The following is a 16,693-nucleotide window of genomic DNA, read 5'->3' on the forward strand; positions in this document are numbered from 1 at the left end:
AACTAAGGCCCTAGGTACAAAATGATGATCCGCCACTGAACAATGAGGAACAATGATGGACAATGCTACTACTACTACCCCTTCTACTACTACTACTACTACTACTACTACTACTACTACTACTACTACTACTACTATATTACTACTACTACTACTACTACTACTACTACTACTACTACTACTACTACAACTAAGTTGAGATCACTGATTAATAACTAAATAATAAAAATCTTATTGATACCTTCTGTTACATATTTACATACGTTGCATACATATTCATAAAATTAAGCAGACAATCGGAAAATACCCTTTTGAAAGAAACAAAAGGCAAACTCGCTTGAAAAAAACAGATTGGCAACTACAGTACTCCTACTCCTACGGTAGACGGCGGTATGTGTCGCTTTGATGGTTGCAGCCATAACATCAAAGAAGAAGTGGCAGTAGTGGGCGTGCTGTGACGTCACCTCGCTCATTTGTTCCTGCTGACCAGAAGCACATGACCACATGACCAGTCGTGTTTACGCTTGCATTCGCGAAACACGTAATGCTCGCTGTCACACAGAACCAACCGTGCTAAAGGGTAGTTATTTGTTCAGCGGTGAACTTGGTAAGTAAAGCTATTAACCAGGCTGCGCTTTTCATTCCTCTGTTGTGGCGCTTCCGTAGCAGCAGCTAAAGCTAATAGTAAATGAGGAGACTACGTCGAACTAGTGGGAGGTTTGTGAAAACGAACGCATTTGGATTTTGTAGATTGTGTCTGGTTTCGACATGTTTTTGTTAGGTCGCTTCACAAGGGGCTACTATTTTAAAGTATGTTTTAATGTCCATTCTACTTATGATTCGCTACTGTATGGTCCTGCAGAATTGAATAAAGGCTCTTACAAACGTCTTCATTCGTCATATATCATGCTCGAAGGGTAGTTTCAAGTGATAACGATTACGATACTATAATGCTTGCAGGTCCCAGGGTCATTGAGCCCAGGAAACCAGCCCTCTGTCCACCATGGGCGAGACAGATGTGGAACGTGAGTGCTTCCTTTAAAATGTATCTGAATCAGATTTATTAGCATTTCTCATTATACACTTAACAACATGGTTATATGGTGAGTAATTATTTTTCGAGACTACACTAAGTATCTGAAGTTCTGTCTTATGCATGTCTAATCATTTGTGTTGCGTGGGTTACGCTATACCAAATATTCTGATAACCTTTGTGATTTGTTACTGTCATGTTGCATTTTACTCCAGAGGTGACCCTGGCTCTGCTCGATGCGGCCAATGATAAAGACTTTGATGTCCAGGCTCAGGTCAGGAAGTCAATGCTGACTCTGGGAAATGAGCAGCCTGACAGAGTGCTTGCTATGTGTCAGGACTACCTGCAAAAACACCCCAAGGTAACACCGCACTGTACAATACATCTTCAATATTAGAAAACGTTTTCAAAAACACGAACCATGTTTACATGGAGACTTTGTTTCCCATTCCGATTGAAATCATTCCGAAGATCTTTGGTCACCTCTTTACATGTGACATGTTCCATTCCAATCTGCCGTTTACACGCTCCACTACATTAATCAGATCATCTGTGCTACATCCATGGGACATGTGCAGATACATGTGAACATCACATTTATCAAAGTGGAATTAATTTGTCTATTTAGCACAGTAGTTATGATTGTTTTAACACTTTCATTAAAGAAACATCTTGATTTAAAAACAAGTTACAAGTACTTTCAAGTCAAGTTCGCCTGTCACAAAAGAACTCTGGCATGTTGTTGCCATTTAAATTGCGTATGCGACAATGTACGACGCATTTACGTCAACGGACCATGCGCTGACTGACCGCAGTTTTTCTATAACGATTGAGGTGTTTATATGACACACTGGCAGCCACGCTTCCGTCAGCCTGCCCCAGGGCAGCTGTGGTTCCATACGTAGTTTACCACCACCAGAGTGTGAATGTGTGAGCACTAGGGCTGCATAATACTGTATATCGGAAAAATGATGGAACCATGTTCGGGGGGTGCTGATGACATATCCGCCTCATTCCTACGCCCAATGGGCCTTTGTGTGAATTATGTGCCGACTCATGGTATGAACCGGAACCGGAGTTTTGTTTGGATGGTAACTGTTTGCGTGAGTCCACATTTTGTGACAGTTACAGACTAACAATGTGGAAACAGCAGCAGTTGCAGCTTAGAAGAGAAAACGTTTCAGTCCCGCTTCCTGTAGCATGATTGGAGGCGACATAAAAAAGCCACACAGTGAAGCAATGAGCAATTTCAAAAGCTCGGAGGTGTGTCAGTACCAACACAGTAATAAAGTTGGTTGCATTTTGTTGAAATAGTTTGGACTCAATCTTATTTAGCTTCAAGCAGACATAGGACCCAGCCAAAGCTACTACTTGTATGCATGGTAAACATATGACCAGGTCAGTATAATGCTACGTTGACACCAATCGCGCAGGAGCGTTCCACTTCACTTTATTTGCTGGCCTTTGACCGCGGGAAATTTGAAACCTGAATGCCGCAGCACACCAAAAAGTGGAGGGGCTTCGCTTGGTAGTTGACGACGACAGCAATTTTGGACATCGCAATCAAGTCGCCGACACTGCTAATGCAAACAATATTGCCGTCTTGGTAAAGTTCAATAGCTGGTAAAAACATACAAGGCATACCAAGCTCCTCACTCACGGTTCTCCAAGCCTGGTCTCTTTTTTTTCTCGGTAGATATCCCCAATTGAAAACTAATTGCCAAGAGGTTGATCGAGGGGCCATAAAGCTAAAAAAATCTTTCGTCGCGACCCCACATCCTCCCACCCCAGTTGACATAAATGTTTTAATTACATTTTTTAAAAATAATTTTTGACACTTCAATGTATAAACTGATGTGCAAAGTGCGGCCCGAGGGCCACATCCGGCCCACCCACAATCTCTGACCGGCCCCCGCAGTTACCATGAAGTCAAAATAAAACATGCAGTGTATTTATTTTGAAAGTCGTGCTTTGATTGTCTGTGCACACGTGTGTACATGTTGGTACAGGTGAGGTAGCAAGCCCCACGACTTGTCTATAGTGATGTCAACTTAGAGACGTTTTCGCTATACTTAGTGACTTTTCCAAACTCTCTAGCAACAATGTTTCCCCCAAAAAGATTAGCAACAATGGCAACAGTGATCCTAATACTAGCAACATTCTTATTTCCTTCACATTGGAGGGAAGAGGGCCATACACTGTATGTGCTCCATTTATTATGTGTCATCAATGTTTACAGTATACATCACCAGGGATGCACCAAATTTTTTTCATGGGGTACTCACATGAGTACCAGGAGATTGACTTTGGTACTCACTAGTGGTTCAACGGATCGCATAAGTCACGGTTCGGATCGTTAACGGATTTTGAGTCACGGATCGGATTGTGTTTCGGATCATCAGAAAAAAAGAAAATTTGAACTTTTACTTCATTTATTTTATAAAACACATAAAAAAAAAAATAAATAAAAAAATAAAAATGTCTAATATGTCCATTTAGGATTTAAGAACACAATATAAGGCAGGATACATTGTTATTTTATACACTGTACCACGTATAAAATAAGAATGTTCTTATTTTTATCGTCGTATGAAATAATGTTCTTATTTTTATATGTGGTACAGTGTATAAAATAACAAGGTATCCTGCCTTATATTGCGTTCTTAAATCCTAAATGGCAACATTAGACATTATTTTTATTTTTCATTTTTTTCATTTTAAGATTATTTAATGAGCAAAAGTGTTTTTATAAAATAAACGAAGACAAGGTTTTATTATTGTTTTTTTTTCTACAATGAAAAAGACCTTGAAGTACAATTTAAGGCACCTTCCTTTACACATGGACAGCGCATTACAAAATAATCTCCACAATGTTGAAAAAGAAGTTAAAAAAGTAAGCCAAGCTGTTGAACCACCAGCCAGGCACTTGTTGCTAATGATAACAGCTGTTAGCCACTAACGCCGGAGACTTGTGTCGTATCATACAATGACAGTGCAATTAACTAGCAGTTTGTTAGCGGCCTAAATTAGTGACTGAGTGACTGAATATGACTTCGGGATGGCGTTGTGTTGATGTAAGTGGCAAGCTAAGACGTTGAAAACGGAAGTCAAGTTAGCTGTTCCGCCACCACGGAGGTCGCGGTTTGAACGGCCAAGTCGCATATACTGCATACGACATTGACGAGCCCAAGATGCGCTCCGCGCAGGCGGAGGGAAAGTGCTGGCAGCAGGGGGATCGAATCTGCAAAGTTGTTTTGAGTAACACTATTGACTTTATATTTTACTTTAATTTAATCCACCTTGAAACATGAAGCATAAAGTGGACATTCATGGCGATCGTAGTAATTCAGCCACGGCTCAGATAGATTCATTTTCTACGCACGGTTAAGACGTGACATCATCGTTAGTGATGTCTCCATGAAATGAGATATTAAAGCCTCGCCTCATAATTTCCCCCAAATACTGTATTTATTTCTACATGCTACCCAGAGCTGGGCACTTGACCCTTTTTTGCCCGTCCGGCCGCGACCCTCCACCCTTGTCCTGGGTACCCTTCTGGACGCTGGGCCACATTTACTTCCGCAAACACGTCGTCGCGCATGATGTCGTCTCTTCTTCGGCGCATGTGTTCAGCAGACAAGACACAGGTCGCATTTATAATGTAATATGCTTACACAAAAAAATCTGATTTTTTTTCAATAAATCCGAATTGAGCATTAAGACCTGCGTTGTGAACCTAGCCTTATGTGAGCCATGGGTTTTTAAAACTTTCTCTGCTGCTATTACTGTGAATGCGGACTAATTACGTTGACTTAATGTGAACGCGCACAGTTTTTATTCACCAACCATTCTGTGGATCGCGCCCGGCCCGAACAGTAATGCTTGATCCGTACCGATCACGGATCAAAGATGATCCATTGCACCACTGTGTACAGCAAAGGCGCGTCGTGACTCACATGACGTTACGCATCAGGGATTTCTGTTGCTCATGCGCACCTGCGTACCAGTTATGTGCACCCCTGTACATCACGTCAATAATGTAATATTTCCCACGTATCTGTATATTTGGGAGTCCTGACTAGGAACGCCTAATATGAGTTGGTGCTGTGTGCACATAATAATGTTAGGATTTTTACTCTAAGTATGTAATTTTAATGGACGCTTATAATTTTGTTTAAAATTGGTATTTCCCAATTGTAACCATATCATGACTCACTAATTTAATGTTAATGGAACAAGACAATATGCTTTTTCTAAATACATTAAATATGATATAGAACATAGATGGAATTAGCACGTTGGCTTGGCCCTTGGCAAGCATTCCAGTTTTTCCATGTGGCCACTTTGCAAAATTAATTGCCCACCCCTGATTTAGAGACTACTCTTTCAGGGGAAAAAAATGTCTTCCAAAGAACTTGGCATGCTTGCTACAATTGAAATGCAAATCTTCTACCATGGATAAGTAACACAGAATTTGTTGAAATTTTACTTGCATTTTTTGACACAATCGTGTTTAATGTCCACTTTTTCTTGCTGTGTTTTCTGCCTCATCTCCTGCTGCTCCAGTTGGTGGTGAGTCACAGAGTTGTGATTCTTCAAACCATTGAGCTGGTTGTCGGCAGCAGAATAGATGCAATATCTTACCCAAGGATCAAGAGCATCATCTCCTTGGCTTCAGATGAGATGACACGATCAAAGGTGACCAATGCCACAATAGTTTTGGTTTGATTTTTTTTGGGGGGGGGGGGGGGGTTTGATCATCTATTTAGACTCTTTGTGTTTCACAAAGGAAGTTGTTCCTGACTGGCAACAGGCAGCCAGTAACATTCTGGTAGCTGTTGGCAACAAACACATCAATGACATAATGGAGGAGATCCTGAACAAGTTTCAACCTGGAGTCTTGCCTCACTTTTTTGTGGTCCAGACCTTAGCCAACCTTTCTGATTCCAATGGTAGGAAATCTATTGCACATTCATTCTCAAGTCAATTGCACATTGGGATTATTATTTTTTTTAAGATGTATTTTTCACAAATTACACTGGTCTGCATCAAAAAAATAACCAAGAATGACAAATATTTTCTAACTCAGCTTTTCGCACTGAAGACTTTGGTACCATTCATTTTGCCACATTTGCTCTAGTTTTTCTGTTGCAGCTTCCCTGGAATAGTTAATGTTAATACTTGTTTTCTTAGCATTAGTAGATAGGGATGGGTACCTTTCACATTTGAACCTGTTTGGTTCCAATTCTTGGTATCTGGGAATCGATACTGGTACTGAACAGTACCAATTTTAGGTGTTTTTTTTCCGCTTTGTGTGGTAATAAATGCAAATTTATTTTATAATAATAATAATAAAAAGAAAAGTTCAATTCAACAATTATTTTTCAATTTGATTAAAAATCATGAATTTAAAACAAAGGAGCCAGATGATCGAGTCAAAATAAAAGGTACAACATTTTACAGTTAAACAATAAAGTATAGATACTACAACTAAATTATTATTACAAAATACAGAGTGCGAACAAAGGTTCTTTGCAATGAACAACACAAGGAATGAAGTTGAACTGTAAAACATGGCACAAAGATAATTTAACCATCCAGCGTGATTCGATTTGTTGGGGACTGAAGACAGACTTCGCAGTGTAGATGCTGCGTAGTGCAGATCCCCGGGATCAGAAAAGTAACTTAGTTACTTTTCAAAGCAAGTAACCAGAAAAGTAACTAAGTTTTATTATCAAGTAAAATAAATTATTTATTATAAAAATCAAAGAAAAAAGTAACTTAGTTACTTCAAAAATCAAGTTACTTTACACATTATCCAGTTATCTATAATTGTTATCCAGCTTTGCAAAGCTTGCTGATGAGCTAATCACATGAATCAGGTTTGTTGGAGGAGGGAGACATCTAAAACATGCAGGACAGCGGCCCTGCAGGACCGGAGTTGCCCACCGCTGTTTTAAAGTCAAGTAATTTTTTTTTCTTTTTTTTTTTTTTTAAATCAAGTACTGATGTAGCTGACTTACCGCAATTTTCAAATCAAGTAAAGTAACATAACTTAGTTACCGGTACTTGTTCAGGCTTACTTGTTCAGGGTAACTTCGGTGATAGATGGAAAGCAAACAAAAATGTACCCCTTACTGAAATTAAACCATATAAATAGATTTTTTTAAAATGTGTTCAGTTATTTTAAAAATATTTATTTTAAAAATATTTATTTTTTATTCCCTTCCCCCATTTTTGTAGGAAACTTACGTTTATCGCTGGATTTTGAATTTTTTTTTTTGTGTTTAGGGGAAAAAAACATTTTGTTGTATTTTTATGAGCAGTAGTAGTAGTAGTAGTAGGGCTGCTTGCTTTTCAAGGTCTGCCCATCTTAACCCACACATTCAGACTTTGATTGAACTTACACACACACACACACACACACACCCACACATTTGCATACACACCCCCACACACACACACCAGTCACTGAGTAGCTGTTTTTTGTAGGCCAGGCCAAATAATTTTGTCTATTTGCTTCTAGGCAATGCCATGTTTTTAAGGGGTCATTGTTTTGTATTAACAGTGTACTCTCCCCTTTTCACTAGTTTATGGCATGGTGCCTTTCCTAAACGCTATTCTTGGTACCATGTTGCCGATGTTGAACCTGACCAAACAAGACAACATGAAGTGGGTCTTCTCCTCCGGTATGAACTGACTTCTCTTTTCCAAGTGGTTGATGGTATTTAACTCCTTTCTAAATGTGTATTGAAAGGCTGCAGTAAATATTCACCTCCATCAGTAAAACAGGTGCAATTGAAGAATTTCAGTGTTATTTTCAACAACAACAAAAGAACTTGCATCTTTCAAATGAATGCTCCTCTAATTATGTTCCTCTTTTCATGGTTTTCCTTCAGCTCTGCATCATTTCAGTGACAGTATCTTGGAGTACCTTGCCAATCTGGACAAGGCTCCAGATCCCACAGTCAGGCAGGACACATTCTCAAGTGAAATCTGTGCTGCGTTTGACATCCTTTTCAATAACTGGTTACAGAGCAGAGAATCGAAAGTAAGAGCTCACGAGTTTGCCTCTGGTGGTTGGTGCAGCTGTTCAGCCGGGAAGTCGTGCTCTCAGGCTTTAAAGGGGAAGTCAACCCAAACATATTTTTATCAAGAATGCAAGTAGGAGAATGCAGGCCCACTAGTTGAAACAAGGCATTCTGAATAATACTGTGTTTGTGGAATATGAGTTAAGCAGCAAAATCCACCTGACGGATGGAGAAAGTTTGAAGTTCAGATTGTTGACATGAAATTATAGGGACTAGCAAACAACAGCAAACATTCATGTTCAATATTCAAAAAATATTTGCTTATAACATTAGTTCATAATTTATTCGTAAAAATGCTATTAGTGAGATATGTACAATTTACTGAGATCCTACACAAGAACTGTAGAAAAACATTTGCCTTTCTACCTAGTCGTGATTAACACCATCTGGGTGATATTGATTTAACACTCCAATACTTTCCTGTGATACAGAGGACTTTTTCTATTGCCGCAGTTACTTTCTGTAGCTAAATGAAAGGCTAATCTTGCTGAAGTTCTTTTATTGGCTCTCATAATTTTATCTAAGTATGTCATTGCTATCATCACAAGCTGGTGTTGCACTTACTTATTGTTTGAAGACAAATTCATGTATGAAGTGATGTCCTGTCCTCCCTTTTTCTCTCTCCTTCAGTTGAGGCTAACCGTAGCTGAGGCAGTGGGCTCAATGTGCCATCTGATGGCAAGCGATAAACTGGAGGAACAGATTCCCAAGCTCATCCCTGCCATTCTGTCCTTGTATAAGAAAAACAACGAGCACTACATCATTAGCAAGGTGCCCCTGAGTTGAAGCACCAGTAAAGTTGGCTCTTAAGATTTTAAAACAAGGCTCATGAATGCTAAGAAACAACACACCATATTTTCTTTCTTTAAATTACAATTAGGGATGGATACAGTAATCAATACTTAATATAATTTTTTTTTTAATTCTAAAATGAATAAATCCCCGTATTAATTTCTGAAAGGGAGGACGCCGCCGGCTGCAGAGACCTGTCTGCGCCCAGCACGAAAAGTCTATCTTCCCCCACTAGATCAAATCATGCTGGGAAGTGCGCGGCTTTATCGTCATTACATTTTTTTTGTGTGTGTGTGTTTTAGACCTAGGCATGGGCTGATATTAGATTCTGACGGTATGATAACCGTGAACATAAATATTGCGGTATCGTTGTCTTAAATTACAGCGCTAAAATGTCCTTTTTAAAAAAAATATTTGGATGAATAAAAACAGCATTGTTTTCCATTGGACAACATTTTTATTTTTAAACAAAATATAAAATATTTGGTACATTAAGAAATGTGTACCGTGTTAAGATTAAATACATAAATGGTAATATTCTTCTATTTTAATTCTTCATAGGAAGCCACTGTGTCCCATCACTGGTGAGCTGTTTTTAGAGCAGACCTGTGGGCTATTCATGTTGGACACGCTGGCACCTACATATGTACACGTTGTTTTTTGTTTTTTAAGGACAATGCAAAGGCACGCATGTAACTCCTAACTGCCGGACGATTACGGATTGCAGAGGAGCCAGTGTTCTCCATGGCTCGCACCCTCCCCTGGCGCTGGAGAGCGACCTGCTAGCCACAGTAGCCGGTTCACTCGAACACGGGACCTCCAATGGCAGATCGGTACCCCTCACTCCTTCTCCGTGCGTAACTCTTGCCGAGAAGGAGAAATAAAATGATTAGAGGCAATTCACTTCAAAGAGGCTGCTCATTTGCTCAACTCTGCAAGCGGCCCATCATATTGTGTGTTTCTCATAAGTCCCCTCAACCAAGAAAAGATGAGCTCATTATCGGTAACGGAGTGTATTAGCGGTTATTGAAACCTTGACTTTTTAAAACCACGGTAAATCGTCAAATTGGTTTTCACCCCATGCCTATTTAGAACTTAACATATTTATAATTTCATATGGGTCGAGTAACGAAAGCTTGTAGCCAAAATGTAGTAAGTACTACCGCGTTGTGTACATTCAAAAGATTAAATTGATGCCAATTACAGTCACGTCCTCTTCCAACTGTTGTTGTTGTCGGTTCAAATTCCTCGTGCGGCGGGCCTTAGTGTTCTTGAAAAACAACTGCACAAGGAATGAAGAGAAACAATTATTATTTATCATCATTCTTTGTATTACTGTTTAATTTGTTCCTTGTGCAGTTCATTGTAACAAACTTTGCTTCACACTTAGTATTTTGTCATGCTTAATTTATTGTCATTGTGTTATTTATACTTAACTACTTGTAAAATGTTATACCTTTATTTTTATTTGACTTTTTGGCTCATTTGTTTCAAATTCATGATGCTGTTTTATTTGTTCAAGTTTGTTTTGAAAAAAATGCATGCTAAATGAAAAACATTTGAGATATTATTATTATTATTATTATTAAATGAATTAGAAATGATGTCCATAAACACACACACACACATAAGTACTGAAAATTGGGACCATTGAGTACCGGTATCAATTCCCAGCTACCAGCAGACAGAACCAAATTGGGTCGGATATGAAAAGTACCCATCCCTAATTGTGATTGTGTTTGGTTAAATGTTTCACACCCCATGTAACATAACAATTGTAGAAGTATAGTGATGTTGATAATTGACCTATTTCAAAGAACTACATGTTTCTGTTTTTGTTTTTCAATTCCCCTTTCGTATATAGAGTCTTTGCCATGTTCTTGATGCTTCTGTGAACATGGGAAGCAGGGTGCTCGAGACACAACTGGACAGTCTGCTCTTTGCACTGCATCAACAGGTACATGGTTCACATGTCTTTCAGATATGTGAAATATCTGGTATGTAAATAACCCTTGAATCAGATGGTGCACGCATTGGTGCATCCACTGTTGCAACAGTTTGCTGTTCACGGTAATTTATAGTCTAGAAACATTTTCATTTGGGCAATTTTAAACATATTTTAACTTCAACTTTGAATTTCTTGCTTCAAAAACATAAGGCATTAAATAAAACAGCCTTTGTTAAACTTCAGCAGCTAGCATTTTAGCATGCAACACAATGTTGTAGGTTCATGGCTGTGAGTTTGTTTTATTCGTTATACTAGTAAGTGGTTTGGAGGTGTTCAAATTAAAGTGAAGACACCTCAAGAGGAAGCAGTTGAAATGGTAAACTATATTAAATGTTGATTAATGTTCTCATCAATTACAGTGAAAGTGTTTTACCGTGCAACCTCGGTCTTGTCTGCTGTATTTTTCCTCTGTACTTGTTTATAATACAGTCCCCTGATTTGCTGTCATCAGAGTGAATAATGTGAATTAATAAATATTCCAAACATACCAATATAGTGTAAATGCTTTAAAATAGAGTTCAAAAACTATCCTGTCTTTTCCATAAAATAATTAAGGTCTTTCAAAGTATTTTTAAAATCATGCTTTCAAAAATCTTGTTCTTGCATTATAATCCATTTTATTAATTGTAGAAAGCTATTTTTTATTTCTTCAGTTTGCTTTTAAATCTATTTAACTCTGTAACTCCTTTTAGATGTACTTTTAATTACCGGTACAGTATGTGAAGCATTTTGAGTTGCGTTGTATATGAAATGCGCTATAAATCATCCATCCATCCATTATCTGTACCGCTTCTCCTCACAAGGGTCGCGGGGCGTGCTGGAGCCTATCCCAGCTGTCTTCGGGCAGTAGGCGGGGGACACCCTGAACTGGTTGCCAGCCAATCGCAGGGCACACAGAGACAAACATCCGCACTCACAATCACACCTAGGGGCAATTTAGAGTATCCAATCAACTTACCATGCATGTTTTTGGAATGTGGGAGGAAACCGGAGTGCCCGGAGAAAACCCACGCAGGCACGGGGAGAACATGCAAACTCCACATAGGGAGGCCGGAGCCGGGATCGAACCCACGACCTCTGAACTGTGAGGCGGACGTGCTAACCAGTCGACCACCGTGCCGCCCGCGCTATAAATCAGTAATACTATATTTTTTACAACCTGTAGGGTACTGGTAAACATGTAACAATGTGAAACATTTTTATTTCTTATGAAACCCCCTTTACAATAACTCCCCTTGATTTGAGATAATTTTTTGTGTAGAATTTACACTAAATATCCATTTGCAGTTCTGCGTTTCAGTGTTTGATTGACGCACAAAATACAAATTTGGACTTGTATATAATGATGCGAATCTGCTTATTTCATGCCTTGATGTTAACAATTAGTGCTTTGCCTTTATTCTTCAGTGTGATTTGTCACTTCTGGAAAAGGCATAAAGGAAAGCGACACAAGTTGCTGCTATCTTTCAGGCTCATAACTATAACAGATAAACATAACTTCACACAATGATTATCCATGTGGTGCATTCTTTTACTACAATATCACAGTCACTTTTAGGATGCTTAGCTAAAGGTAGACATGGAAATACGACATCAGTCATTCCGAAAATCTTTAGGTTCACCTCCACAATCGGCAGAGTAGTTCAGTACCACTGCAACCTTCACCTCCATTTATAAATGTTATGTTCGTGCCAGCCATTTTCACACCCTCCTTTACCCTGACACAAAAAGAAAAAAAATCAATATGAATAAGTAACTGGGATTGAATGTCTGGACTCTGAAAAGACATACTGTACATACAACTTTGAAATTCAATGAGTTTAATGAGTTACTTTGTGACAGTGTTTCTTGTAATGGAGCTCAGATTGGGCAAGTGTAACTTGCTTGGATAAATAAGATGTATTTTATGATTACCAGTGCCTTTTTAACCGTAATGCAACAACTCAGTGTCGCATTAGTACAATTTTGGAAGTTGTGTGCAAGGGTGAAAGGCAACAATGTTTTTTTCCCCTCAGGTGGCCACCTCTGTCGATTACAGTAACCCTCCTACAGTTAAGAACCACAATGAAGTTCTTCGTTGCTTCAGTCTATTAGGTAGCTGAACGCTTTCCTTGTTTGTTTTTTTTTGGATTAATGGGATACAGACGATTGTGTTTATCAGCTGTAATGGTTGAATTTCTATGGAGTCATGAGAACAGTAATGAGATCATCCATTATTTGCATCAGACATGATGTCCGCTTGAGGATAATCATATTAAATGTGGGGCTTAGTATAATTACCTTCCTCTCTTGACCAATTTGTCCACACTTTATTCATCTTATTTGTGTGCTATTTTGGTTTCAATTTATGGATTTTGATGCTTGGATATCTTTCCACCTACCTCTTGATCTAGCAAACGCCTTCCCAGACCGGCTGGTAATGTTTGTTCTTCAGAGGCTAGAGAACAGCAACGAGCGGAGTAGGATTGGCTCCCTGGCTGTCCTGCGTCACCTCATCAACTCTAGCAGTGAGCAAAGACACACACTCATCCCATTCACATTTTTATTTGGCAGCAGCATTTTGAAGTATGTATTTGAACGTTTCATGCAACAACTCTTGGTGTGGTGCATGTGCGTCTGACGGTCGAAGGGTTCTGAGTGCAAATCTTGACTCAGGCTCTCTTGTGGGTCGTTTTGGACATTTTCTCGGATGAAGCTTCCGCTCGCATAACAAAAACATGCATGTTGAGTTAATTGAAGACTCGAAATTGTTCATAGGTATGGATGTCAGTGTGAATGGTTGTTGGTTTAATATGCTGTGAGATTGTCTGGCAACCAGTCTATGATGTACCTACCTCTCGCCCAGTCACCTGGGATAGGCCTCAAATGTGACCAGAATGAAAAAACAAAAACAGTATAGAAAATGGACGTGGGGATGAATGGTCGGAGGTTTTCTGCACTCTCACTTCTTGTGTAACTGACCGGTTTGTTTAATTAAGTGATACAAATGCATGTGTTGCAGCTTCCATGATGGAGAGTAAAAAGCTTCTGATTCTAGCCAGCATTAGGCAACCAATGACTGACCACAGTAACAAGGTAAAACCTCTATACATTCATGATATAGATTGTCATCCAGACAACCATGAACTCCGTCTCTCGACTTAGGTTAAGAAGCGTGTGGTCCAGGTTATTAGTGCAATGGCCCATCATGGGTACCTGGAGTTGGATGGAGGAGAGTTACTGGTGCGATTCATAGTTCTACACTGTGCATTACCAGACACGTATCAGGTACAGTGGGTTGGCCTTTTTTTCCCCCCTTTTTAAAAAAAAAAAAAAAAAAAAAAAAAAAAAAAAAATCTGGGAAACATTTCAGTATTTCCTCTACGGTCCCCTCCAAAAGTATTCGAACGGCAAGGTCAATTAATTAGTTTTTGCTGCATACTGAAGACATTTGCGTTTCAGATCAAAAGATTAATATGAGATGAAAGTTCAGCATTCCAGCTTGTATGTATACAGTGATCCCTCATTTATTGCGGTTAGTGGGGGGCCAGAACCCGGCGCAATAGGTGAAAAACCGCAAAGTAGCGTCGGACTTATTCTTATTCTTATTATGATTATTTTCTATGATATTTATTGTACATTTTTATTTTGGGGGGATTTGCGCCTATGTTACGCTGTTGCGTGGAAAAAGTAAATACACTTGTGCCCTCGTTGGTCGAGCTCGCGCTGGAAACCAGTCACCGCCTTTTATGAGTGGCTGCGTGTATGCACAAAGCTTCCGAGTCAACTCATATCTTTGAAACAATGCGCCTTTTTGCAATATAGCTGCCGATATGGCTGTGTTGTTTCATTTTTAATTTATGAATGCTTCTGAAAAATCCACGATGCACCGAGGGCGCGAAATTTGAAGCGCCAAGTAGCGAGGGATCACTACCACAATCCCTACTTCCCAAAAATTCAATTTATACACCCATAAAAAACCCTCAAAATTCCACCATTCATTTACATTGGCACATTCAACCTTTCACATTTATACCATTCCAATTTCCACAAATTCAAGTCATTAACTCATTCAGCTCACATTCAGCTTTTCAACACCCCCAAAATTCCTATTTCCCACACATTCAACTCATTCACCGTTAAAAAACCCACAAAAATTCCACTATTAACCATTCATTTCAATTGGAACATTCAATTTTTCACATTTACACCTTCCCAATTTCCACCAATTCAAGTCATTCAACTCATTCAACTTACATGCAGCATTTCAACACCCCCAAAATTTCTACTTCCCTCACATTCAACTCATTCACCCTTAAAAAAGCCCACAAAATTTCACCATTCATTTCCAGTGAACCAGTGTTATTGCCCGTTGATCTCCCCGGTGCGGCGGCCATCTTGGAAAGGGACATTAGCTAGACTGGGGATACTCACCCCGAGGTCTCCCCAATGCGGCGGCCATCTTGGACAGGCACATTAGCTAGACTGGGGATACTCACCCCGAGGTCTCCACAGTGCGGCGGCCATCTTGGACAGGGACATTAGCTAGACTGGGGATACTCATCCCGAGGTCTCCACAGTGCGGTGGCCATCTTGGACAGGGACATCAGCTTGACTGGAGATACTCACCCCGAGGTCTCCCCAGTGCGGCGGCCATCTTGGACAGGGACATTAGCTAGACTGGGGATACTCACATGTTTTTCACCCACAGACAGCTCTCTGATCTTCATGTTTGCTTAACAGCAAATACAGTTTTCACCCAAAGCCAAAAACAAGCTATATTCTAAGATTCAAGCAATCAATCTATAAGGCAACACCTGAACAACTAGAAACAACCTTTAGTCACATGTTTTACTCACTTGAAAAGTGGGTGGCTTCAAATAAAAGGTGCTCTGACCGGATTTGTTAAACACATCTGGATGTAAATACCATGAAATAAATGCTGTACTTCTGAACTTTTGTCTCATATACATCTTTTGATCTGAAACCCAAATGTCTACAGCAAGGACCGCTCACACTTTTTCAGCATGCAAGCTACTTATAAAATAACCAAGTCAAAATGAACTGCCTTCCAGGTAGAGTATGTTTTGCATATTTGTAGTGGGTAGGTCCTACGCACTACAAAAAATGCAAAATATATATTTATTTTCAAATATATTGAGGATTCTTTATTTACAATGTATGTTGATGAAGGCATCGTATTTCAAAATACAGATGGCAGCTATTACAAATTTCATACAATCTACCAATGCTACGGCAGTAGATCGCGATCGACGTATTGAGCACCGCTGGTCTGCGGTGTACAAGAAAAACAAAGGAATTGACCTTGCCATTACAATACTTTTGGAGCGGACTGTATATTTGTGTATAGTTAGACCGTTTTAATTTGTTTACCTGGAATAACTTCCGTGAAGCCGGCTAACTTTATGAATTCATACACCATACAACATTACTACTGTGTGTCAAACTATATTACCAGTGGTTGTAGACATATCTTGTATGTACAGTGGCACAGTTTGTTCGTCTTGCAACCAAAATGTCAAGGAAATTCATGATGTCATAAAACTTAATATGCAAATGTATGTATTTTGTACTGTATTTCTGTGTGTGCTTGTCTTCCTATTGCGTGGACAGAAACCTGCAGACCCAGAAGAGGTAACAAACGAGTCACTGAGGACGATGTGTGATAACACCCTTCATCTACTGACAACAACTGTTGGACGTCTGGCTGATGTATGTAAAGTACCAGTCACTCATTTTTGCCTGTCTATTTTAACTACTGATATTATG

At 39.4% G+C, this 16,693-nt stretch overlaps 1 protein-coding gene across 4 annotated transcripts in view; it reads left to right on the forward strand.

Annotated features, from left to right (window-relative positions):
* The first annotated feature begins 440 nt into the window (after positions 1 to 440).
* Positions 441 to 16,693, forward strand: part of mroh1 (maestro heat-like repeat family member 1) — a 35,544-nt gene continuing 19,291 nt past the window's right edge. For 3 of the 4 annotated variants that reach the window (XM_086037707.1, XM_086037709.1, XM_086037711.1), the window contains exons 1-14: positions 441 to 607; positions 961 to 1,025; positions 1,249 to 1,394; positions 5,600 to 5,731; positions 5,823 to 5,985; positions 7,624 to 7,722; positions 7,933 to 8,084; positions 8,755 to 8,895; positions 10,781 to 10,873; positions 12,940 to 13,018; positions 13,318 to 13,431; positions 13,926 to 13,999; positions 14,069 to 14,191; positions 16,538 to 16,636. In XM_086037707.1, coding sequence (XP_085893833.1) covers positions 1,004 to 1,025; positions 1,249 to 1,394; positions 5,600 to 5,731; positions 5,823 to 5,985; positions 7,624 to 7,722; positions 7,933 to 8,084; positions 8,755 to 8,895; positions 10,781 to 10,873; positions 12,940 to 13,018; positions 13,318 to 13,431; positions 13,926 to 13,999; positions 14,069 to 14,191; positions 16,538 to 16,636 — 1,437 coding nt within the window. In that variant the 5' untranslated portion in view covers positions 441 to 607; positions 961 to 1,003. Of the gene's footprint in view, positions 608 to 960; positions 1,026 to 1,248; positions 1,395 to 5,599; positions 5,732 to 5,822; positions 5,986 to 7,623; positions 7,723 to 7,932; positions 8,085 to 8,754; positions 8,896 to 10,780; positions 10,874 to 12,939; positions 13,019 to 13,317; positions 13,432 to 13,925; positions 14,000 to 14,068; positions 14,192 to 16,537; positions 16,637 to 16,693 lie in introns of those variants that run through there. The other variant, XM_086037710.1, reaches the window with a different exon arrangement.

Source organism: Filicampus tigris, chromosome 8 (assembly GCF_054856515.1).
Source record: "Filicampus tigris isolate MCC_2025a chromosome 8, RoL_Ftig_1.0, whole genome shotgun sequence".
In the NCBI taxonomy this organism is placed as follows: domain Eukaryota; kingdom Metazoa; phylum Chordata; class Actinopteri; order Syngnathiformes; family Syngnathidae; genus Filicampus; species Filicampus tigris.